A 20,392-nucleotide genomic window follows, 5' to 3' on the forward strand; every position below is an offset into this window, starting at 1 on the left:
CGGTTTCCAGCTCAGGCTTTTCTGTGAGAGACCACAATATAGCTCAGAGGTAGGGATTTAAGTTACAGCTGAAGTTTTCCGGGCAGCTTTTGTTGCATTCTGAAATTCTAGCAGCCTTTTGCTCTAGGGAGTCTCTCTCCCCCACTCTCAGGCCTAAGCCGTCTGTGATCCAGAGAAAAGGTTTATTAAAGTCTGAGGGGAAACAAGTTATTTGCACAGGATAACCATTTGCTATGATCTACTTTTCTGTTTGCAAAGAGGTAACTTAATATGGCTTTTCCTGTCTTGTTTGTTTGTGTTTGGATTTTGTTGTTGTTGTGAGATTCTGATGACTGTCTCCCTATCTCTGGCAATTACATGGTCAGAAAGACAAGGCTGACAGCAACATTTATACCTACAAGTGTCCTTTGGCTCCAGCTTGTGTCTGGGGCAACATTTTTTTCAGGATTAGTTTTGCTGTGCTGTTGAACAGTCGATTCAGAATTGGAATGTTTTTAAATTTGAGCTGAATGTCTTTTATCAAGTATTTGGGCTTTCATTAAAACTTGCTAATTGAAAAGTTGCTGTTATTTTTTATTTAGAACAAAACGGCAATCTCCTGGATTAGTTTTCAAACTGCATTTGAATTATTCTCTGGCCTTTTGGAAACATTTTCTTGATAATTTGATAGTTACCTGATTAGTTCCCTTTGACATTCTTGGCAGCAGATCAAGTCAAATTTTATTTCACCCTACACTAGAACAGTATAAACATTTCTTTTTTTGCATCCTCAACTGGAGAATTGTTTTCTGTGGTATCCTAGAAACACCTTCAAACCATTTCCAAAACTATTATTGGACATTAGGATATATTAAATAAGCCTGTCTAATAACTCTCTCTATTTCACTCTTGTTATTTTTATCTTTGCCATTGCTTCCCCTATCTTGACAGCTGTTTCCTAGAAAGTGGTCATCAATCTCTAACAGTGCTCTGATTCTTTCCTTGTTCCTCACCAATAAGAACGTGCCGAGGTGAAGAGTGACAAAGTACAGAGTAAGGGAGACAGAAACTTCTGAAAATCTGTGCATTTAGCTAAGCAGTCCGTATTATGTTATGGAAATTTAAAAAAGCCATTAAAACTAAATCTCAGGAAGTCAGAATCCTCTGGACACCCTGGGAGCAATCAAAAGGGTGACTTAATTTCACTTGTAGCCATTATTGTGCCTCATCCAGTCTCTCAAATTATTTTAATTGCTTGTTCAAATCATATTGAGCAGTCTATAGTCTGTGAAATAGTTCAGGGATTTGCCTTTTGGGTCCAACGTGTAAAAAATAAATCTGAATTATCTTTGGGCTTTCTGTGGGACAGTCCCCAATTTTTTAGATAACTTTGTAGCAGTGCTTGGGTCTGTACGCAGCAGGAACTCCTTAGAAAGTATTGCAGCTGAAAATAAGATTGCTATGTGGATTTTAGATTTTTCAATATGTAGAAACCTCCCAGCTCAGGCTGAAGGACTCAGAGACGAAATATGACTCCTCTCTGTGTCTGCTTAAAGATACTCCTGCAGCAGCTGCGTATCACCACTAGATTAATTGATGATGGAACTTTCATCTTAGGTACTGGGGCTTGTGCCAGGCAGGAGCTACCCTGCGTTTGTCCTGCACTTTTCCATTGCAGAGGTACTCATAGCTGTTCTTTGTTGAAACATATTTGATGGTCCTACTGCTGTGCGTGAGGAATCGTTGTCAGCTTTATTTGCAAATTGCAGCGAAAGAGCCTTCTTTGCTGCAAGCTCAGAATTCTAGCTTTCCTTCATTTCCTTGTATGTGAGACTGCACAAATCTTGCATCCTCTAAGAGGTATGTGGGAAACATTCCAGCTGTGAAGTGGCATTGCCATTAATGCCACCTCCACAATAAAGCAGTATACTTGACTAGTAATATAATTTGTGTCATGCTTTAGTTTCATTATCTTCCTGTACTCGGAACCAATGCAAGTGTACAGGTCTTGTGGACGAGCAGCGGCAGTATTTTGCCGAGGGATGCACAGCTGTCTGCAAAACTCTGTCTGTTTCTGAAATGGAGAAAAATTGTACCAGTTCTACTGTTTGACAAAGCAGAATATTTATTAGTGCTGCTTTTCAGCAGCAACATCCAATTCATTTAATACAGACTATCTACAGAATTTGGAAGAAAACATTAATTTGATTAGTATTCTCAACCTATAAAGATTAGGGTTTTTTTTAAATAAAGTCTGAAATTTGCAGAAATTATTGGCATGTGGCTTTTATACTTGCTAGGGATAATTTTCCACTTCTCTTTAAAAATCAAATAAATAGATTATTTCAAGCCCTAAATATACCCAGATTCATTGCCTCCTGTAATGGCTTTGAGCTAAAACTGGCTCACTGCATTTCCACTGAGTAGTATCACAGTCATTAATAAGTATTTATATAGTGACTTTGAATCAGCGTCACTGTATCAAGGATCTCGTTCTTTGTCTTTTACAAACTTCTGACAATCCAGTCATTCACTACCCTTGGACAACTCGTGACTGGTTTCAAACAGACCATGACACGCTGGGTGCACTAGTTGACACCCTTTGATTGGCTTCAGTGATTTTGCTGCTTTCAGCTTCAGCTTCCTATGTACCTAGGAGAGAAGAGAAAGGACACGTGGTGTGTGGAGTTTTAGAAAATCAGCTCCCCAAGTTTGAAAATATGATCCTGTCTAACTGAGGAAACTCCACTGTTTGATCTATATTTAAGTGAAATTCTTCAGGTATACATTAGTACTCATATGTTCTGAGGTGTAGTTCTTCAACCCATTCATAATGGAATCTCAGCTACAGGTTCACCCCAGTATTTTTCTTCTTTAACTTTCTAACAAGGTTGATTGGAGCATTTTATAGCTTATGCAGTTAGCTATGAAAAAAAAGATGTATCTGGTATTCAGGTGGCTGGTCAAAGAAGGAAGGCTCTGTTCCACCATAAGTAAGCCTAATTCAGTAACACCAGCTTTGAGCTGGGCAAGTGTAATAGTCATTATGTATCACTGCAGATACATGCTAATAACGTGTATACAACTCTAAGTTTTTCACCTTGATCTTGTAATCAACAGAGCTGGTGCTTCTCCAGCAAATGGTTATTTTAATGGCGATGTTGCTGCTTTTGCTTTTTGTCCAAGGAGGCAGAATTATGTATAATATAAAAGATGGCACTACTATGGGCAACGGAGTAAAAGGGAGCCATGGCAAGAGAAGTCCCGCAGAGTTTTTCTTGCAAAATGTTTTTGTTGAGCTGTATCTTTTGCTGTACATGTATCTGGTTTTTTGGGTCTGTGTTGTGCAAGGTATAGTGTCGTTTAACTCTAATCTGTAAATTCATTTTCTTATCTTCAGAGTGTCTGCTCAAGCAGACAAATTACATTCACACTTTAAAATTCATTGCATTTTGTTTTGTTGGATTTGATCACTGACCTTGAGGTCTCAGATCCAACACACCTACCAGCTCTGTTTTTGTTAAGATTTTTTTTATTGACATCAACTAAAATTTCATATCCTATGTGCATGTTTTGTTTATTTCTATATTTGTTGTGTTTTTTAAATTTGAAAGTAAGTAGTTATTGATGGACTTTTTTCTCTCTTCCCCTCCCCTGACTCTTCTTTTCCAGGTATGAAGATCAGTGATGCAAACCACTGGCTTCGATGATGCTGGGCATTTATAACTGGATTCATTAAGGAATACAAAGAAAATACTTAAAGGGATCAATAATGGTGTCTTCTGGTTGCAGAATGCAAAGTTTTTGGTTTCTTCTCATAATTAGCTTCCTACAGTGTACAGAAGGTAAGTCATCTATTTATATTTCATGTGCATTTCAGATGAAACACCTACTCTGTTATTTTAATTTGCATGTTGCTTTTAGATTGCTCAGGAGTTTTAGGATACCTCCCTAACAGGAATCAATTAAGTGCGACCTGCCTCATTCTAAGTTAGCTGTGAGAGTCCAAATGATTTGTATAAAAACAAAACAGACATTAAAAATATTACATTTAATATATCATATGATGTAAGGATACCAAAATGCGGTGTTTAGACAATGGGAGTGATTTTTATTACTTTATTTTGATGGGTAAGTCTTCTCTCTAATACTGTCCTTGAGCACAAATAAATTACACATTACATAAACGATACCAGGTGATTTGAATATGTTCTAACAAAACTAAAAGCTGCAGTTGAAACGTCTATTTTACTCCTGTCTGCTGGCTTGATGGAAATAAAATTGCAAATATTTCATTAAAATCAGTGCTGTACATTTCAGACTTGTGCAAATGAAACTGAAAGGAACCCCATCTCCTTAAATTTTCTGCTTGTTTCCCTTTTCCATATGAAGCCTAATATAGCTCGAGTATGAACTGTTTTTTAAATTTTTATGTCATGTATTATCTGTTGTATAAGCAGTTTCATCCCCTCTGGTGTTCTGGGTGTTCTTTTACACAATAACACGGGAAAGGAACACTTTAAAAGAATAGGAAAGTATGCACGCACACACACGCACCGCCCCACTCCCGCCCATTCATTTTGAATGTTCATATATATATGTGTGTGTGTGTGTGTGTGTGTGTGTAGTACTAATAGTCACAGGGAAGTTTGGGCTAAGTGTAGCATCCAAAATACTTTAAATTTCGTTTAGGTTATTTGTAGTACACATTCTCCCTTTAATATCACTCATCCACTGAAGCAGATAACTCTGTCACTGAAAGATTTTAACGAGTGTTTTAGTGTAATTTGCAGTGCTTCTATAGATTGTGAGCTTATCACATAAGCAGTGTATGTAAGGATCTCTTAATGTAAAAATGCTCTGAATTTATAGGCCAACTCAGGAAAATTGAATATGGTTAAAAAAAATTCTCTCAAAACTATTGGAAGCTTAAACTATTTTATAAAAGTCCCTTAATTAAATATCTGTTTCTTTAAACATTTATTCTTCTCTAATGCTTGAGCCTGGGGCTTGATTGACAAGCACATTTTACTCAAATATATCAGTAATGTCCATGTAGATATCACGGCATACAAGAATTCTTGAAAGAGTATTCAAACATCTAGTTTTACCTGAATCAGCTTTAAACATCCCCCTGTTGAGAGGGAATATCTTGTTGAAAACAGACTCCCTGAACAGTACCCCTTACTCTTCTAGGGTTTTATTAGGTGCTAACTATTTGTATATATTTCCACGATGTCTTTGTTCTTGAGTGGAATCTTATTTTCATCGAAAAGCCAAACCTCTTTAGAGAAGAGAGGAAAATATTGTTCACCCCCTTAGCAAAATAAGGAGAGTAAAAGTTAACTTTGAGCATTTTGGATGCTGATATTTTTTTTAATATACAGCTAAACAGTTTGGATAATTATTGTTTAGTGCGAAAATTGATTTCCCTTGCCAGAATGGAGGAGCTAGTTTAGAAAAACAGTTAAAATACAGAAGTAGGAAGTAGGGCTTTCATTTTTTTTTCTATTTTATGTCTTTTCCACTTAAAGGTGCCCTATCACAGTTCTAAAATGTTGTTTTATGTTGTTGCTTTTAAAACATTCATTAAAATGTCTTTATTGGAGTTTAGAAATATATGGGAGGTAAAAATACAAAATGAGAGAGGAAAAGATGTATATGTAACAGTAATTTTTTTTGTTTTGTTTATTAATTTATAGAGGTAATGAGCAGTTTGTTGCAACAGGTATCTAATCTGCTTGGTTTGGGCAGGAAAAATTCAAATGAAAGCTTCCGTAGACTGAATTTTCACTGTTCACAGAAAGCTAATTTTCGTTTTCATTTGTAACATTTTAAATTCATTTTGTTCTGCCTGCCTTTTTCTTTCTTCTAGTAGCCAGTAGCAATCTTTTGATGCTTCAGTTCTGAATTCAGTTTCTTTAAAGTCCTATACCAGATTCACTTCAGCTGAAAGAAACAGAAGAAGAAATTGGGAGCAGCAGCTAACAGAATCCTACCAAAATAATTGTAAATTCTTAAAATAAATGAAATATCTCAGCTCTGTATTCTGAAAGTGAATATTAATAAGTTGGCTTCAAGCCACAGAAGCAAAATGAATACGGCATTATTAGACTTACACAAGATTGCATTGCCTTCTGCTTCAGTAATAAGAGATGCCAAGTGCAGCATGCTTTAATAGCACTTCATGCCTGGAAGTATAACCATGCACAAAGGCTAGAATAACAGGATCTAAGTTTTGCAAGAAATAGAAACATCTCTAACTCTCCTACTTGGAACCTAGTGACATAAGTTTGTTATAGAAATGTTTTGTCTAAGGAATTCATACAGTTTGTGGGGGCAAAAGACAGCTATCAAAATTCCTGATTGTAGCTGCACACTTTTGTCTGTTTAAGATGTGTTCTGGGGGGGAAACCAGTGGATCATTAGTCCACATAATGGTTTTTTTCCCCTATCAAGATAGAGACCTCATTGTTGTCCCAGTGACTTAATCCCCCAGGAGTTTAGTAACAAAAACTTTTTCATGAGAGGCTTCAGCCCTATTTGAAGTGTCACCTATTAAGTCAGGAATCACATCTAAAGTTAAGAGAAGTTTGGGGTTGGTGTTTTTTGCTATATCAGACTATAAGGGGTTTTGCTTTTTAAACAGTTCCCTCCCCCCTTCCCCCCCCCCCCCATAGGTAAAGAGTATTTGGAAAGGTCACGTACTAGTATCTGGAAGGAAAACTACAGACAGTGAGTATATGTTGCTGGAACACTGACCAATATTAGTTTGGTTTTGCTTTAGGGAACCCTTTAAGGGCATCATATGCTGCAGAAACTGTAAATAGATGTGTGAGAAACCATCAAGGGGACCAACAAAGAAATGGGAATGAGGAGGAAGTTAAGTTTATATATTTAAGTATTTATAATGACCTTTAAGGCTAATTGTTTACTTCCTTGTACACTACAAGTATCTTCTGTAAGCCAGAGACATTGCAAAGAAATCTCTTAAATTTAAAGAAGGAAAAAAAAAAAGCCCTTGAGAATAGTTGACCAATTGAGAGAAGCACAATATATGTTGTTTCCTAAATATATTTTTAATTGGGAAAATAGAAAGTGAATCTAGAATTCTTGCTTTTATATATGTATATATCAGAGCAAAATGGCATGGGCAGCCTCTGTGTGGCATGCTGCAGACTGGGGAGGGGGCAGGAAGAACAGGAACAGACCAGGCAAGAAGCAGAAAGCAGAGCAGCAGATCAGGCAGGGAGCATAGGATGGGAAACAGAGCACAACAGCAGATTGGGCAGAGTAGGGAATAGCACTACGGAGGGAGCTGGGCTGAATTTGTGGTGCAAAAAGTACAAAGAACGTCTAGTGTATTGCTCAGTATCTTCAGAGCCCTTTGAAGACAATGGAAGTTAAGGGCTTGGAGCACATCTCACGTGGTGCTCAACAGATTTTCAAAACCAGGACCCCAAAGAGTAATTCTACAAGCGGTTATACACATGAGTAAAAATCACACATCTATGTGTAGAAGTCTTAATTGGATTTGGCCAGTAATGTTAAAAAAAAAATATATATATATCCAGGTACCTCACTTCAACTGAGCACTTCACTAGCAAGGAAATAATTTTTCTGCTAAGTAGCTGATTTAAATTTTGATTTGTTCATTTCTATAAAGGTACCTGTGGAATAATATATTGGCAAATGAGAGAGTAAATTGAATTTCTCCAGGCTGAAGAATTAAATAATAGTGAAATATGTGTGAAACGCTACACTTGTTAGGCAACTTCTTGGTTTAGCTGAGAACTCAAAACTCTCCATATATAGAACAAGTAGTTTTAGGCTACCATTGATAGCAAGTCATCTCAGTTAAATAACTTTTTTTTCAGTCCCTGGACAGGTGATTTCTGGGAACTTTGCCTTTTCATAGAGTCCTAACAAGTAATTTCAGACATCTGAATGCTAGCACAGATTGACAGTAGTGACTAGTTTTGAAGTAGCAGCTCTTCAGCGAAATGGGGATAGATTTCAGGATAGATTACTTACCATAGTACATCTTATGGTTTCTTTAACAAATTATTTTTGTTAAATGATTAATGCAGATTATTTAGAGGAGAATAGGGTGAATGATAAAAACAGATGTTGATGGAAGCCCTCATTAATCTTTTCTTTTTGTCTCTGAATAGTGCGGTGCTGTTTATTTAGGAACATCTTTACTTTTTTCCTTAGAGAAATATAGAACCAACAGAGCTTTTAAAAAATAAATTGATATAAATAGTAAAAGCAAATTTCTATTTAAAGAAAAAAATATCACTTAAACTTTTCAAGTGTAGTTCTAGATTAAAAAGCCTGCCAGACTGTCTCTTAACCTCCCTGCATCTCCCAAAAAACCCAGGAGATTCTATAACAGGCATGCAGTAAATGTCTTTCCTTGCATTCCCTGTATGAGAGTCCTGGGGATCACATGTTATAAAATTAGATTTTTAGAAGAAGAACAGTATTTAAAAAATGTAGGAGAAGCAGATAGAAGAGAGACCAGTCTCATGGCCCCAGCTGACTTGGTTCCACTTTAAATACTGCACCAAACTTTGCTTAGAGGACTTTTATGCATGTATTATAAGACATCATTTGGACAGGAGAAATTTCTTCTTGTTATTTGCTAATATTTTATATTCTGCTTATTAAAGGGGAAACGTCTTAAGTTTCAGAGGCTCTCTGTATTCACAAGAACCGAACTCTGAAAATTGTCAAAAAATGTAGAAACAGTTTATTCCAGCTAAGGGCAGATGTTAGATTTCTAGAGCCCTCTAAACTATTGCTTCAATTTACCACTTTACACTGTGATAACCTTGTTCAGTCACAAAGGGAATAGCTATATAACCAGCCACTAGGATGAGGAGTGAATTGACTTATTACCTAGGACTAACCCAGGCTGACACTACTGGCCTGAAATCCTTTTTTGGTGCAGATTTGGCTGTATTTTAGATTAGGTGAAGACTATAGGGTACCTTTTCATAGTGGGGATTTGGCTACACATTAACTATGTAAGAATAATTGGCCTATCAGTGCTGAACCATGGTGCATAGTGTGTGTTCATATACCACTTATTTTATCTTTCTAGGATATGTGTTATACTAGATGCAAACATACACGTTTATTTGTTTATCATAGAGACATCTGTATAAAATTATTGTATATAGATGTCTATGAAAACAAATAATTGTGTATGTTTGCGTTTTAATTATTTTATTTCTATACTATATTGAAAGAACACAATTGTATCTAAGAATTATGGTACTTTATCAGTTTGTCAGTTAAAGCTTTATATGAAACTTATATAACCCAGTACAAAAAGAAATGTTTATGATCCTTAGAATTTGGAGTGAGACTCGTAATGCTTCTGAAATAGCGGATAACTGGTGACTTAGCATTAACATTTCTCTTTGCTTTTATGTGACTTATGATCAGAATATAAACAAAGCTCTTACATAGTATATTAAAAATAAATTTAATATACCTAAGGCCTGATTCTGCAAGCATACTTTAGTTTTACAGTTGCAAGTAGTTTATAATTGGGGTTCATGGACTTCTATTGAGTAAAAAGTTCTCTTATAAATATCTTTATTTTTTATCGATAGATATATTTTGTAATATGTATTACACCATTTACCTGCAAAATATATATCTTACTGAATTAGCATGAGTTAATATGCTTAAAATAACTCACTTGTGTTACTGTTATGTATGTTTCACATGAAACAATTTTCTTGTCCACTTGAAATATAGTTCCAAATCACTTTCCACATAGATCATGAAAATAACCCATTCACAGTAAAATCTGGTTTTGGCTTCATGTCAGCGCATGCTATTTTTTTAAGTCTACTGGATAGTGACCTATCTATCGGGTGGCACGTAGCTGATATAACAATCTTCCACCCAACAGAGGCACTTCAAAGTTGCCTTTAGCAGATTTATTAACACAGTATTTTCTTGTTAGTATGTAGTTAGTTGGAAAACATCTTTGATTGTTTCCTTATGATGATGATTAATTATTTGCATTATTATGCCTAGTAGTTTTGTTCATGGACAAGGGCTGTACTGTGCTATGGACTGCATGAGCATGAAACTAAAACATGGATAAGACTGACAGAGAACAAGGAACAATGAGACAATATATAAAATAGAGTTGTAGAAAGTCAAATATTGTTAATAATGAATGTATACTTCTTTAAATTCCTGACAGTCCTTGCAGTACATTTATTTTTTATAAAACCATCTTGCTGAATTCTGTTTTAACGTATCTAAAGTTAATAAAATTTCGCAATAAAATTCAAGCTGAAGCTATTCTCTCACCCTTATTCACCTTCTTAGGTAGCATATGTTTATCTACTGATAAATCTTAACAAGCTTGTCTTATGTAGGGATGTCTGCATTTACTTTTTGGTATGTTATGATACCTGTAAACATTGGATAGTCTCCAAATTGTTCAGCCTTCTTTGAAGCATGGCAAAATTTCCACACATTTAACACAAGGTAAAATTTGTGCCTACAGTTCTATAAGCAAATCTTGTTTAAATCTACAAACATATTAAGACAAATTTAAACAGAACAATTCTTGCTGACCTGTAGGAGCTGCACAGAGCCCCATGTTTCAAGACATCTCAAATTTTCTGCTGACCCAAAGGAAACCTGAACTACTCCACTAACTTTCAAAAACCAATTGTGCTAAAGCTTTTTGTGTTTCCATTATCTCTATCTCCTGGCTTTCTTTTGAAGAGTAAAGAAATAGACTTGTATAAATGTTAGTTCAGTTGGTGGATCCCTCTTTCAATAAATGGAGACAGTTCATCCATGTCCAAGTGACATTAAGACAATCTATTTAAGTGTGTGGGGTGAGGGAGTGGGGGAAGGAGGGGGAGAAATGTCTCTGTTCATTCCCAATGAGATTGTGCCAATTCAGATGGTTTGGAATTTTTTGCCATTCTTTTCTTTTCTTAAATGATGCTAGTAAGGCATTTAAGTGACGTTTTCTTGCTTGCTTTAGTAACGAACAAGAAAGACCTCCCTCTCCCCAGAAATGTTTGCATGGGAGAGTGGTTGAAAGCAAACTAAATTTTTGTCTTTGTTGCCTAAGCAACTCATACACAGGAGAAAGGGTTACGGTATCAAGACAGTTTTTCTGTAAGATCCTGAAGGCAAACTTTTTTTTTTTATGCTTCCCTGTAAATGGTTTGGATACTCCTTCAGAAGGTAGACATATGTCAGTGAGGTTCTGTACTAGCACAGGTTGTTATAAGTAATCTAAGGCACTATTTTGAGAAATTTTTCCTATTAATCTTGAATTCAGTTAATTCATTTAAAACTGAAGAGATTAATGGAAAGCTATCACTGAGAGCAGATTCTGCAGATGGTGTGTATGTGTGTGTGTGGGGGGGGGGGGTTGTGGATTTTTTTGGTGGTGGTCTGTTTTGTTTTGTTCCGTTTCCTATTACTTTTCTATTGTAAGCATCTTCCTAGCTAGCTTCAGTCTAACTAGTCTTTTACCCACTGATCCCGTTTGACTACTCTGCATGCAACTTGACCATCCTTCCCTCATGTTTTATATTATCATTTCCCATATTCACTGCATTGAGCCATCCCCGTTTTTGTCTCAAATAACGCTGATAGATTATCTTTACTATTTTGTTGACTTTTTACTTTTCTTTTGTGAAAAGATGTTTTTAAAATAAAGATACTTTTTAACCTGTACTATATTATTTAAATTCTACGTAGTAATTCTGTGTGGGAAAATGAGGTTTTGTGGCCATTTAGAACTGATTATGCATTTCAGTGGTTTCCAGATAAATATGCTCTCTATAAACAAAAAAAGAACAGTTTAGTGCTTATAGTTTTTGAGCTGCTTAATTTGTAACAGATGACGTTTTTTCTGCATGAAGACCAAAGACTGGAAAGGAAAGTATTAGAGGGGAAAATGGTGTTTTGTGATTATTAACCCTTAAGGTGTCTGTAACCCACAAAATATTACATATTAAAGACTTGGTGGAAGTTATTTGACTTGTGTATTCTGCATATACTGTAGCTTTAAACACTCAAATTCAAGTACTATTCAATAACCAATAACTTCAATTTTTCTCTATACGATTATAGTTGCTTTTCTATACATTTTGTAAAAAACCCCCAAATTAAAAAAAACCAAAACAACCCAACCCCCAACAAACTACCAACAACCCCCCCCCCCCCCAAGTGAGGTACCAGAAATGCTGCAACACTCAGGGAGGGGAGGAGGGAAAGGGGGGGGGGGAAGAAACAAGCAAAAACAAATGCCTCCCCCCTCCCACTACCCCCCCCACCCCAAAAAACCCAACCAAAACCCCTTAAATGTGCAGGATAAATGTTTAAAAATATACAGGTTATAAAACCCTCAAATACCTCCATACTGTAAATTTGCTGAAAAACTTTTATAGACATAAATGGCTTTGTTTTGCAGTAGAAGCAGTATACCTATGTAAGAAGATTATTCAGGAAATATACCTAGTTGCCAAGTGTTTTTGTTGACTACCTACACTTAATTCATTAATTATTCTGGAATTATTTCTCTATTAAATTGGTGCAGTTGTAGCCTCTTCTGGCAACAGTTACAGTTTCAGTACAAGACCTCATCTACAGCATGTTATTTTTCAGCTTTCGCTTTTTCTGTGTACATTTTTGAACAACAATTTTTCATTGCCACTTATTTATGACAGAAAGCTTGTTAATCCTTTGCTTTGTTTTGGAGTTTAAGCAAAGAGAGACATTCTGAATATTTACTTTCAGAAGCTTTCTTTTGTTGCATTGATGCCATTCATAACAGATTCAATTCAGCTAACTTTATTTACCATGAAGTTAGTCTAAGAGCTATTGTTCTGTTCTCCAAGCAGCCTTTTTTAATTGGCTGAAAGCAAAGGTACAGTGACAATAATGGGGAGAAGGCAGGACAGATTTGCACTTTATAGACTGACTCAGAGATGCGTAGCATAAGATTTCATAAGCACTTTCACAGATTCTGTGAAGAGATTGCAGGAAACAGAGTTACATAGGAAGCGGTGATTAGAGTACAAAAGGTAGGGAAAGGGAGAGAGGGAAGAATGAGGCGCTGCTGCAAGAGGGATGGCGAGTACGAGAAAAAAACCCAGTTAAGCAATAGAGGCACACAGGGGTTAAAAACTAAGCCAGGTAAGAATCTGGTTTTGGTTTAGACCGTACTTAACACAGTCCAGTCTATGGATGATTTCTTGTTCCACAGTTTCCCAACAACAACATTTAAAAAACTAACAGAGATAGTAGAACAAAAAAATCTTTCATAGACTAGATTATGTTAAGTACGATCTTAAACCGAGACTATGGATTCATCCATTATCTGGATTAGTTTCTATAACCTGTGTTCTTCAATGGGTTAACTGCTTTATTTTTTCTCTCTCCCACCCACCTTGTCTTTTGTGGCAGTGCCTCCTTCTTCCTTTGCCTTTCCTACACTTTGTGTTCTAATAGCTGCTTTCTATTTGGAAGCTCAGCTGTGCAGTCCCTTCACAGCTGCTGATGAAGTAAGCCCACTGGTTAAGAAAGCTTATGCTATGCATCTCTGATTTAGTCCTGTAAGGTGCAAATCTACCCTGCCTTCTGCCTAACTCCAGCGTAACATTGTTTACTGTCTGTCTGATAATGGGAAAAAATGATCAAGATCAAGACTTGATCAAGGTGTGGCTGACCTAGCAGGCCGTGGTGACATTCAGACTCTTGATCTAATTTCCATTTGGAATAAAGAATTAAATGGTGAAGAAAGAAGAGGTGCATTTAAAAGCATTCAGAGATGTTAAGCAACAATAAAACTCCGTAACCATTTAAATGACAGCACCTGACTATTTGAATTAACTTTGTGTTTGGCTTAATTTGGGGTCCTAATTATTCCTAACTTACGTGAGTAGATTTCAATTATAGTATACTGCTGGGATTTGTAGCTAAGGCAACAGAAGGAATCATTTTACATAAAGTACTTTTGTTCAACTGATTAGGCAGGTTAAAATGGAATGATAGAAAATTGAAACTCTGGTCTGATAAGGCCCAATGAATTGTTTCGAGTGGCACTATAAAACGGTCTGAGTAAAGGTTTTTTTCCCCCCTCCCTCTTGCTTTATCTTAAGATTTTTGCATCTTTAGAAAAGAAGAAACATATAACGTGTTTTGAACTTAAACGTAGTTTGTTTATTATTTCAAAATAAGGTTGGCTTCATAGCAAACCAGTAGATTATCGTGACTATTGACTCTGTGTCTACAGTCAAGGAACCTATTTACATTTCCATAATGCTTTAGATCAGGCCTCCCTAGGCACTTTTTCCAGAAGCTTGATGCAGAAAAGCTTTGGGCATATAACAATTTTTAACATTTTTAGGGCCACTGACAATTTGTGGCAAAACAGACTAATTGTATCTGTTTTGGACCTGTTATTTTATGGAATTTACAAATATAACTTTTTTTTTTAAAGCAAATGTTTGTTTAGGCATCTAATCCATAATTATGATAGATTATTTTGACTGCCTTATAAAATCACTTAAGTGAGATTTTTCCATTCTTCAAAGTTGCAGCTATGGCATATATGAGGTATCTGCTGCTTTAATTAGGATTTTTATTGCATGTTTTAATAGAAAGCACCTAAGATGTACTTTTGTCAAAGGAATTCTATAAATGTGTCCTATTCAAAGCTAAACCATTGTGAAAAGTTAGTTTTTGTTAATAAATGTCCTCCAGATGCTTGAAAAAAATCATGTCTCCAAACAAAGTCTGCAACATGGTTGAAGTACCTGCTTTTGATGATGATAACATCAATAGATTCAGGATGCTTGCTGTTTGCTTTTTCATTTCCAAGGCTGTTGTACTATCTTCACTCCTCTGCCTTCTGCCTCAATAATTGTGTACAGGCAGGGTATTGGAAATTACAAGGATTCTTACTCTGCTAACGCAAAAAAAAAGCAGCGTGGAACAGACAGCACAACATCCATGCCTGAAAACTAGAACTGATAGGTCTAATTTCAAGCCTGCCAACTTTGACTATGCCCATTGAATACATTTAGTGCATATGTACACTGGCTTCATAAGACTAGGGAGTCTGCATTGTCTGTGAATGCTTTCTTAATTGTAAAGCATAAAAATGTCTTAATTCCATGAGATCAGAGTAAGTCTCCAATTACATAGTATGCCAGCGCTTTAAAAATGATATGCTGTGTTTAAATAAGTTTTGTAATTAAATTTTAGTCTTCTAAAACCTAACATAGCTATTGTAATGGTAAGGAAATTTGTAACTAAGTTTAAACATCACTGAGAAGAAGTATAGTGATTTCGAAAGGTAGATAACAAGAGATGCTCCCAATACTGTGCCCCGCCCTCTTTTTCATGAAGTCCAATCCCCATGTGCTTAATAGATCACATCAGTTATTGACTCTCCTCTGATTCTAGTGTATGGTGCTTTTTAGTCAGCCAGGAAGTGATGGGAACTCAGAGATACGCACTGCCTCCTTCCCTGGTCATTCGTTCACTCTCCAGAATCAAATAGAACAGAACAGTGGTTTTCTCCACTGGGCTGACATGAAGAGGGTGGTCATCTTTAGAGAGTGTAAAAAAAAAAGTCATTAAAGCAATGATAATGATAAATTACAAAGCTTAATTTTTATGAAAGTTTGTTTATATCTGCAGATGTTGATGAAGTTGGAGAATATGTGTTTTTGGAGTTTTGGAGCTCATAAAACCATTGTGTACAAGATCATCCTTACCTGTAGAGAAATTAAGAGGTCATTGACCTGCATGGGGTACCTTCATCACAGGTCATAGCACGGGAGGGTGAGCAGTCTCTGCAAGGCTTCCTCTCCGACATATTTGTGCATGTGGGGCAAAAGGCTAACTTCATGGCAGCGCTGTAACTGAAATAATTTGTGCTAGGTCAGTAGGATCAGATAATTTCCAAAGGAAGAAGACCAGAGTCGCATTTGTGACCTGGGTTACAATCCTCTCCACCTGCTTCTGGACACGCTAGAGGTGATTTTACACATGCTCTGGGGATGGGCACTTTAATTAGAGTAGCATCCCCGTACTTCAGAATGGTGGCTGGGCTATTTAAACTAAAGCTTGTGGAACAAGCTTTTGTTAAAGTGCCCCTGCTGCCATTTTGAAGTATGGGGACACTGATACATGAGATGCAGAGGCTGGTTGGTGCACGCTAATTAGCACACTCCAGCAGACGCTATTAATCAAAGTCTGTTCCGACATGCTGTAATTAGTGTGTTGAAGCAGCTTTCGGCCATGTCTACAGGCACACTAGGTTTCTTTTTCCAACCTGGTCTCATGCAAGGGTTCTGAAATTCAAACATGAGACTTAATAGGTAGACAACCAACAGTAGCTCTAATGGTGTTAAGTATGACCATTTAAGTGCCTAGTATTATTTTACTTCTAACTGCTATAATGTGTCTTTTTATCTTTTATATTCTTGGTCTGTGGGTGGAGGGGACAGAATTTGAGAATATCACTGGTGGAAAAATATTGCTTCCCTTTCAGTTTCCTTTCCCTGACTTTGCAGAGGTACCTCCATAGGAGCTCTGCAGGGATCATGGACTCCTGGTGCAAGTGGGATAGGTATTAACTCCTCATTTCCTCTCAGAGATTACAAAACCTTGTGCTCTGAAAACATTTCCCGAGAGAATTCCTGAAGAAGCAGCCAATGTGGGATCTCTATGTAACATAGCCAGCAGATGTCAGAGGAGCAGATGTCAGTGTAGAGGGTCTCGAATTAAGTCAGGGGTGGGCAAAATGCGGTCCATGGGTTGGATGCGGCCCGCCAGGCCATTCTATCTGGCCCACAGGGCCCCTAAAATTTTAGAAAATTAATATTTATCTGCTCCTGGCTGCCTGTCATGCGGCCCTCGATGGCTTGCCAAAACTCAGTAAGCGTCCCTCCACCTGAAATAATTGCCCACCCCTGAATTAAGTGATTCTTCTGAGGCCTGTGGCCTTACCTTTCCTTTGACCCTTGTCCCATTTCATAAGGGACAAAGGAACTTTACTTACCTTACTTGTTACAAAATCATGATGAAAAAACAGCAGTTTCAGTTTTCTCTTAAAAAACAAAACAAACCTTCAGAATTCTGAGGGTGTTGTCAGATTCGAATGTACCTCAGATTTAAAACAGTCCAATTCCAAAGAGTTGGGAATGGGGATCATGCTTTAAAATTGTCTGGATCAATAAGATAGTACTTTTAAACAGAACCTTAATCCATTTGAGTTTACAGACAGCCATTTCAAGACACCACAATGTAATACATATATATGATGTCTAGTTGTAGCAGTTGTCGTCATTTAGAATTTGTCTTGAACAGTGGTCAGTATCAGATGCTTTATAAGAAAGTACAAAACCTATCAAAGTAAACATAAGTTTGACCTACTGTTCCCAATGTTAATTCTTGATGTTATCAGTTATTGATTTATGCAATGAAATGTGAGTATTTATGATTGCCTTAAAATATCTACTATCCAGTCAGTAATAAGTATTCTCATTATTGGAGAGCAGTTTTTTGTATCCTACTAAGCTCTTACCAATACTGTGGCAGAGAGTTCCATGGTTTGTTCATGCATTATGTAAAAATGTATTTACTTTTATCAGTTTTCAGTATTGTCTTTCAAGTATCATTTAACATCTCCATGTAATAAGAGTAAGTAAGAGCTTATCCTCTACTTACCATTTATTTAATCTATCTGTATTGAATTTCCTTTTTTCTTCTTTTCTCTAAATTAAAGAATTCTAATCTTTTCATTCTCATTTTACACAGAGGTTACATGAGAACTAATAATTTTAGTTGTCTATCTGTGGACTCTGTATTTCTTAAATAGGGTAACCAGAATTGATTCCAGTCTTTCAAGTATGGATTTTCTATCACTTTATATATAATTCTTACAGTATTTACATTTTTATTGTGTGTCCTATCACACTCTTTACCTTTTAATATTTTTTTGCTGCCACACAGGGAGTAGAAGTTCAGTCATTTTAAGTACTTTTCATGAGTAGTTATTTAACTTAGGATACAACAATTCACATAAATTATTCTTTCTAAGATGCATTACATTGGATTTGTCAACATTCAGTTTTTTACCCACATGATGCCCATTCACTCAGCTGTGTTGGGTCCATATGAATTTTCTTTATCATCTGTTCCCTTGACTACACTAAATAATTTCATATCGACAGTAAATTTGCCATCTTGCTGTTCGTATCCTCATTTCTAGATGATTAATAAACATACTGAACAATGCCAGTGTCTAGCAGATTCTTGCTTCTGTCCTCCCTCACATCCTTTGTCCATGTTTTAAATTACCTGGCACATACCAAACATCATTTGTGGTAAGGAAACCATTTATCTTCTTTGCATTGTCTTTCTTCTCCTTAATTACTCCCTTAACTCAGCAGGTCCATAATTTCTCTCGCAGGCTTCCTACTTTTGTTATACTTGAAGAATTTCTTATTATGTGACCACTGGAAAATGTTGTGGAAGAACACTGTGCCGGCTGTAGATATTGTATGGTTTGAGACCCCCTTCCCAGGGATTTCCACTCTACTAGTGGCGACAGGATGGAGCCTAGACTTCGTCACTCAGTCTGCCTACGTGATGTTATGTTCCTTGCCTGCCATGACTTTGATGTAATTTACAGGAGGCAGTTCCCCATAGGCAACCTCCTAGGTTCTTCACCCTGTCCTCTTTGTGGGGCTCCAAACGTTCCCTTTACTCCACCCTAACCACATCCGGTCTTCAACAGAGATGGCTGTTGCCAGGAGTCTCTGACTCTAATGGCACGTGTTCTTTATAGCCATCATGATAGGGCCAGCTGAAAAGATGGCTGCTGGTCCAGCTATGGTCTTGTACCCCCTGAGCCTCAGAGGCTGCCAATTAGATAGCTCAGCCCGTCAAGTATAGTCCTGGGCCCAATGCCCCCAAATCAGTCAAGAAGCCGTGAGTGACAGCCAGTGCTGGCTCACCACACTGGCATGAATCATGAACCTCTTCCCAATCTGGGATCCTCTAACAGTTGTATGTTTCACTTGCCCTAAATCTGCCATGCAAAGTCCCTTTGGCAGTCATGCAGGGCTTTTATCGCCCACCAGCTCTCGTTCCTAGGGTCTGGTCATAAACACCGAAGCCTCCTGTAGCCCCAGTTCTGTTACAGAGCATGGGGCCTGGGAGAAGGGTATAACTTGAGACTCTTCCCTTACTCCTGAGTCCAAGGGGTAAGTACCGACTCAGTACTCAGACCTTCTGTTTGGTCCACCTCCACCCAGGTTCCCTCTGATCTGCAATTAATCCTGCTGTCACTGGGTCAGCTGCATGTACTGGTCCCTGGCTCATCTTCTGCCAGTTGTCCCGGTTGTTGGATGGTGCTCCTCCAAGCACCCTGCTGCTTTGGCTGGGTGGGCTGCTTGGTTTCAGTCTCTGGCTGTCCCCTGCTTGTGTGCTGCCACCTGCTGCTGTTGCTGCTGCTGTGTCCTTCTCCAGGGCCAGAGGAGAAATACTGCTCAGGACATGCCCCACACCAATCCAGAGCTTTACTCTGCTCCGAAAATGCCGTGGCATGTCCAGCATGCTGCTCACGGAGTAGCTTGGTGCCGTGGTGAGTTTGGGAGGCTGACCATCCCTTTCTTTCTTACGGTCTCCCTCTCAAACATCTACATTGTGAGAGATTTTTCTATTACGTGATTTGAGGATATATACATATCATGCTGCATTGTGGTTACCTCTAAAGGTAGTTTATTACATATCCAGTCACTTAAAAAAAAAAAAAAAAAGCATCTGGTATAGTTGATTCCAAATTTTATTGCACATGATTGTAGTGAATATATCCCCGTGCATTAAATTACTGTCCTTGCTGTGGAAACCATGTATAGGAGTAACGATACCTATGTACATATTCTGCTCTCTGGAATATTTGGAAGGTTTGCAATTTTCTCTTAACTCAATTTTTTTTAATGAAAAAAAGCATGACCAATACATGTCCTGTGAGTAAAGAAGGTAGTTGCAGCTGGTCCAGAAGAGGAGGTCTGCTTTGTACATAAAAATTTCATGTCAGCATTTCAACACAGCATTCTTTTAGGGTATCCATGTTATCACTGAATGTGAAACTGTTTCACATTGACAGGCAGATGGAATGTTGTGCTGAATGTGTAAATTGGAATTATCGCATCTAGCATTTCCCTTTACCAGGTGCCAGCTTGCTGCTGCAGCTCTGCACTAATGTGGAAGGAGTGCCAGGAATAGTTTCATTTGCTAATTATCTCTTATCTCCAGTATATAGTTCTTGGGCAAACAGCTTGCCCAGGTGTTTTTAGGAACACCTATCAGGACAGTGCAAGTCTGCAGG

General features: G+C 37.4%; 1 protein-coding gene across 10 annotated transcripts in view; it reads left to right on the top strand.

The window, feature by feature from the left end:
• ADGRL2 (adhesion G protein-coupled receptor L2) overlaps positions 1-20,392 on the top strand; it is a 485,613-nt gene that overhangs the window by 319,973 nt on the left and 145,248 nt on the right. For all 10 annotated transcript variants that reach the window (XM_019489074.2, XM_019489075.2, XM_059727993.1 and 7 more), the window contains one exon: positions 3,652-3,824. In XM_019489074.2, the coding sequence (XP_019344619.1) occupies positions 3,752-3,824 (73 nt within the window). In that variant the 5' untranslated portion in view covers positions 3,652-3,751. The remainder of the gene's footprint in view (positions 1-3,651; positions 3,825-20,392) is intronic.

Source organism: Alligator mississippiensis, chromosome 5, assembly GCF_030867095.1.
Source record: "Alligator mississippiensis isolate rAllMis1 chromosome 5, rAllMis1, whole genome shotgun sequence".
NCBI classification, from domain to species: Eukaryota; Metazoa; Chordata; order Crocodylia; family Alligatoridae; genus Alligator; species Alligator mississippiensis.